The following is a 5,076-nucleotide window of genomic DNA, read 5'->3' as shown; positions in this document are numbered from 1 at the left end:
GCCTCTCGGGCCCTCTGCCCCCTCCCTCGCACACCTCTGCTGGCGGCCGCTCGCGCCCCTCCACTGCGTTGGTAGCCGGAGCCACAGCAGCCGCCGCGTGAGGCAGCGGTCACGTGTTGTTTTGCCCGCCGCCGCGCGCTTGGAGTGGAGTGGGCGGGGGCGCGGGCCGAGGCGGGAGGGGGCTGGGGCGGGCGAGCGGGCGGATGGGGGTAGACGGCCTCTTCCCCCAGCCCTCGCTTCCCCGAGCCCCCCCCCTCCGCCCGCTCACCTTAAAACCATCGTGCATCACCATGGCGAGTTGCTCCTTCGCTCGCGACCAAGCGACAAGGAGACTGCGAGCTGCAGCAGCGGCAACAGCGGCAGCTCTAGCTGCGGTGGCGCCCACCCCACTTCTTTCCTCGGGAACCCCGACCGCACTCATTGGGACCGGGTCGTCTTGTCCGGGAGCCATGTGGCTCTCCACGGCCACTGGCTCCCGGTCAGACTCCGAGTCCGATGAGGAGGACCTCCCCGTCGGGGACGATGTCTGCAAACGCGGCTACCTGCGGAAGCAGAAGCATGGCCACAGGCGCTATTTCGTGCTCAAACTGGAGACCGCCGACGCCCCAGCTCGGCTGGAATACTACGAAAATGCCAGGAAGTTCCGGCACAGTGTCCGCGCCGCGGCGGCTGCAGCAGCGGCGGCTGCCTCTGGCGCCGCGGTCCCTGCGCTCATCCCACCGCGGCGCGTGATCACCCTGTACCAGTGCTTCTCGGTGAGCCAGCGAGCCGACGCAAGGTACCGACACCTCATCGCTCTTTTCACCCAGGACGAGTACTTCGCGATGGTGGCCGAGAACGAGTCGGAGCAAGAGAGCTGGTACTTGCTGCTCAGCCGCCTCATCCTCGAGAGCAAGCGCCGCCGCTGCGGCACGCCCGGCGCGCAGCCGGATGGAGAGCCGGCCGCACTGGCGGCTGCAGCGGCGGCGGAGCCACCCTTCTACAAAGATGTGTGGCAGGTAATAGTCAAACCCAGGGGGCTGGGGCACAGAAAAGAGCTGAGCGGCGTGTTCCGGCTCTGTCTTACCGACGAGGAGGTTGTGTTTGTGAGGCTAAATACCGAAGTGGCCAGCGTGGTCGTCCAGCTCCTGAGCATCCGTCGCTGCGGGCACTCGGAGCAGTATTTCTTCTTGGAAGTCGGCAGGTCCACCGTCATCGGCCCGGGGGAGCTCTGGATGCAGGTCGATGACTGTGTGGTGGCCCAAAACATGCACGAGCTGTTTTTGGAGAAGATGAGAGCCTTGTGTGCAGACGAATACAGAGCCCGCTGCCGCAGCTACAGCATCAGTATCGGCGCCCACCTGTTAACCCTGCTGTCCACTAGGAGGCACCTGGACATGCTGCCGCTCGAGCCCGGCGGCTGGCTCAGAAGGTCCCGCTTTGAGCAGTTTTGCCACCTCAGGGCCATCGGTGACGGGGAAGACGAGATGCTCCTCGCCAGGCGCTACATAACACCCAGTGAGCCTGTGCCCCCCTCCAGGCGAGGAAGGCTGCACCTGCCCAGAGCGCGGAGATCCAGGAGAGCGATTTCAGTGCCAGCCAGCTTTTTTCGCCGCGTAGCACCCAGCCCCGTGCGTGGCCCGCACCCTGCAGAAGCCCCCAGCGAGGGAGCTTGCCTGTCTTCTGAAGCACCTGGTTCTGGCCCTGGCAACTCTGGGGAAGAAGGCAATCCTCAGGGCAAAGAGGATCAGGAAGGAAACGGAGGCGACTATATGCCCATGAACAATTGGGGCTCCGGAAATGGCCGGGGCTCAGGAGGTGGACAGGGTTCAAGTGGCCAAGGCTCCAGTAGCCAGAGCTCTGGAGGAAGCCAGTGCTCGGGCAGGGGGCACGGCTCCGGAGGCGGCCAGGGCTCAAGTGGCAGCCAGGGCTCAAGTGGCCAGGGCTCCGGAGGCCAGGGTGCAGGAGGAAACCAGTGCTCAGGAGATGGCCAGGGCACCTCAGGTGGACATGGCTCAGGCAGTGGCCAGGGAGCTGGAGGTGGGCACGGCTCAGGCCATGGCCAAGGACCCGGAGATGGCCATGGCTCAGGCAGAGGCAAAAACTCTGGAGGGGGCAAAGGCTCAGGAAGTGGGAAAGGCTCCGAAGGCAATGGTGATCATGGGAAATCTCTGAAGAAAAGATCCTACTTTGGCAAATTAACTCAAAGCAAGCAACAGCAAATGCCACCACCTTCACCACCTCCACCCCCGCCAGCTGCAGCAACTGGTGGAAAAGGAAAGTCTGGGGGAAGGTTCCGACTTTATTTTTGTGCTGACAGAGGAGCCACAAAAGAACGCAAAGAAGCCAAAGAAGTTAAAGACACAGAGACCCCAGAAGGTGCAGCTCGGGGTCCCCACAGAGCCAGAGCTTTTGATGAAGATGAGGATGACCCATACGTGCCAATGAGGCCAGGGGTGGCTGCCCCTCTCTCAAGCTCCAGTGATTATATGCCAATGGCTCCTCAGAATGTCTCTGTGTCAAAGAAGCGCCACTCTCGATCACCTTTCGAAGATTCAAGAGGGTACATGATGATGTTTCCCAGAGTGAGCCCACCACCTGCACCAAGTCCTCCAAAAGCACCTGATCCTGACAAAGAGGATGACTCAAAGGACAATGACAGTGACAGTGACTATATGTTTATGGCTCCTGGAGCTGGTGCAATTCCAAAAAACCCCAGAAATCCTCAGGGAGGCTCTTCCTCCAAAAGTTGGAGCTCCTACTTCTCTCTGCCAAATGCTTTTCGGAGCTCCCCATTGGGGCAGAGTGACCACAGTGAGTATGTACCAATGTTACCTGGAAAATTCCTGGGGAAGGGCTTAGACAAAGAAGCCTCATCTAACAGAGGCCCCAAAGATGTAACTTCAAAGCCTTCAGTTGAGGGGTCATTCTCAAAGCCTAGAGATGAGGGATCACCTTCCAAGCGTTCAGGTGATGGGCCCCCCAAGAACAAGACTAAGAGACCTAATCGACTTCCTTTTATTACAAAAGGAAATAAAATCAAGCCAAAACCACAAAAGCCCACACATGAGCAGAAAGAAGCTGACAGCGCTAGTGGCTACATCAAGATTGACTTCCCTAAAAGAGGTAGCAATATGCCAGCTCCCTGTATTCAAAGACTGCCAGGTTTATGGGGCATAATTGCCGACCCCAGACAGTTCGCCTTTTCGAATTACGTGAATGTTGAGTTCGGAGTGCCATTTCCAAATCCAGCAAACGACCTCTCAGATCTTTTAAGAGCTATTCCAGGTGCCAACCCCTTCTCTCTGGATGGTGCTAGGTGGCCACTTCCGCCTCTTCCTCCCAGTGCTACAGGTAACAGTGCTAATGAGGAAGGTGACTACATTGAAGTGATTTTCAACCCAGCAATGACACCAGCCGTGCCTTTTGCTGACAGTGCCATTCGCTACGATGCTCAAACAGGTCGCATCTACGTGGTCGACCCATTTTCTGAGTGCTGTATGGACATTTCTCTCTCCCCCAGCCGCTGCTCTGAACCACCACCTGTAGCGAGGCTGCTGCTGGAAGAAGAGCTCGAGAGAAGGCGCCCACAAAGCCGTTCGCAAAGTTTCTTTGCAGCTGCCAGAGCCGCCGTCTCTGCTTTCCCGACCGACAGCCTCGAGAGAGACCTCTCCGCCTCTTTAGCCGCGGCCGCGGCAGCCGCGCCAACCTTAGCCGTGAGCCGGGCTTTAGCCGCCGCCTCCGCCCTGGTCGCTGCCCCGGGCAGCGGCGCAGCTGCCGCGGGCCTCGAGGCCGCCGCGGGATCTGACTCCTTCTCCGTCCGCTGGTTCCAACCTGCTGCTAATGCTGCTGGTGCCGAAGCGGTAAGAGGGTCCCAAGACGTTGCGGGTGGCCCGAACCCCAGAGCCCCAAACCCATCGGCAGACCTTGCCGGAGGTAACAGAGCCGGCGGGGCTGCCGCTGCAGCCGCCGCTCCCCCTCCATCACCTGGCCGCGGCCGGGCGCCGAGACCCCCGGAGCAAGAAGATTCTGACGACGATGACACGTACGTGAGAATGGACTTTGCCAGACCTGACAACGAGAAGTTCGACTCTCCCCAAAGAGGTTGGTGAGTTTAGAATTCATTTCCCTGAAGTTAATGGTTATTGCTTAATGAATCGATCGATGCACTGCTCTGTCTACAGTGTTAGGAAAATGTGAGCTAATATTTCATTCACTGATGCTTATTTAGCATGGAAAGTAGAATTCAGTTTTAATCATGCAACACCTTGTGATCGTTGCCAAAACTTGTTTTAATCTAATGATAAGTTTCTTTACCTGGAAAGAACCGATTATCATTTAAACATTGGTTCTACATTTTAGGAGTAGTTCAAACTTAAGGATATGTAGCATGAGGATGCTTTCAGATATCCTTCCCTAACGCTTAGTGATTTATACAAACAGGACGTCGTAAATTGAATCCCATCAACTCATTTTCAAATCAACAAGTGAAAGCTGCTTTTCTACAAATGACCATATTTAATTGCAGGAAATTTAATAAGAGCACCGAATATTGAGCAGTAATAATCAACTGTTAACCTTTGGGGGTTGATGACATTCTCCTTCTGAAAGTTACTTTCTTAAAAAGCAGTCATTGTTATGCTGGTTTGCTATGATTTACCAAGAAAGTTAAATCTCAACTGTTAGCATGAACGTCTGGAGGGAACAAAAGGTAAATAATCCAGAACAACAGGTGATTGAAAGAAGAGGGTATTTGGCTCTGGAATGTGTTTTTGTGTTGATTTGCTTAGTTTTTACACAGGATAAATTGCCAGAAATCTTGAGCATTCCTTTTCTATGTCACTAACAGTGACAGGCAAGTCACCTCTGCTGTGCCTCATTTTCTTCATGTAACTCCCCCCAAAGAGGGTAGGGTGACAACACTATAATGGGTATGAATATTGTTTGAAAGGTTTAAAAAGCATTTAAAACATCTAATTGGTGTGTCTTCTGGGCAATTCAGTAAACAAGATAATAAGGGCTGGAGGAAGACCTGACCCCAGGGGCAGCCTACCCTGAAAGAGTGGAAGTTTTTTTTAAAGGGTTACTTTTCCAAAG

General features: G+C 55.4%; 1 protein-coding gene across 1 annotated transcript; it reads left to right on the top strand.

Annotated features, from left to right (window-relative positions):
• Positions 1–290: 290 nt before the first annotated feature.
• Positions 291–4,794, top strand: IRS4 (insulin receptor substrate 4; the record flags this gene model as incomplete). The annotated part of the gene is made up of 2 exons (XM_082609790.1): positions 291–4,087; position 4,794. Coding segments are annotated over 2 exons (3,798 nt in total).
• Positions 4,795–5,076: the final 282 nt, after the last annotated feature.

This window comes from Mesoplodon mirus (genome assembly GCF_964341445.2).
Source record: "Mesoplodon mirus genome assembly, chromosome: X".
Taxonomy (NCBI): Eukaryota; Metazoa; Chordata; class Mammalia; order Artiodactyla; family Ziphiidae; genus Mesoplodon; species Mesoplodon mirus.
The sequence above is the reverse complement of the archived record's forward strand: the minus strand, read 5'-3'. Positions and strand labels throughout refer to the sequence as shown.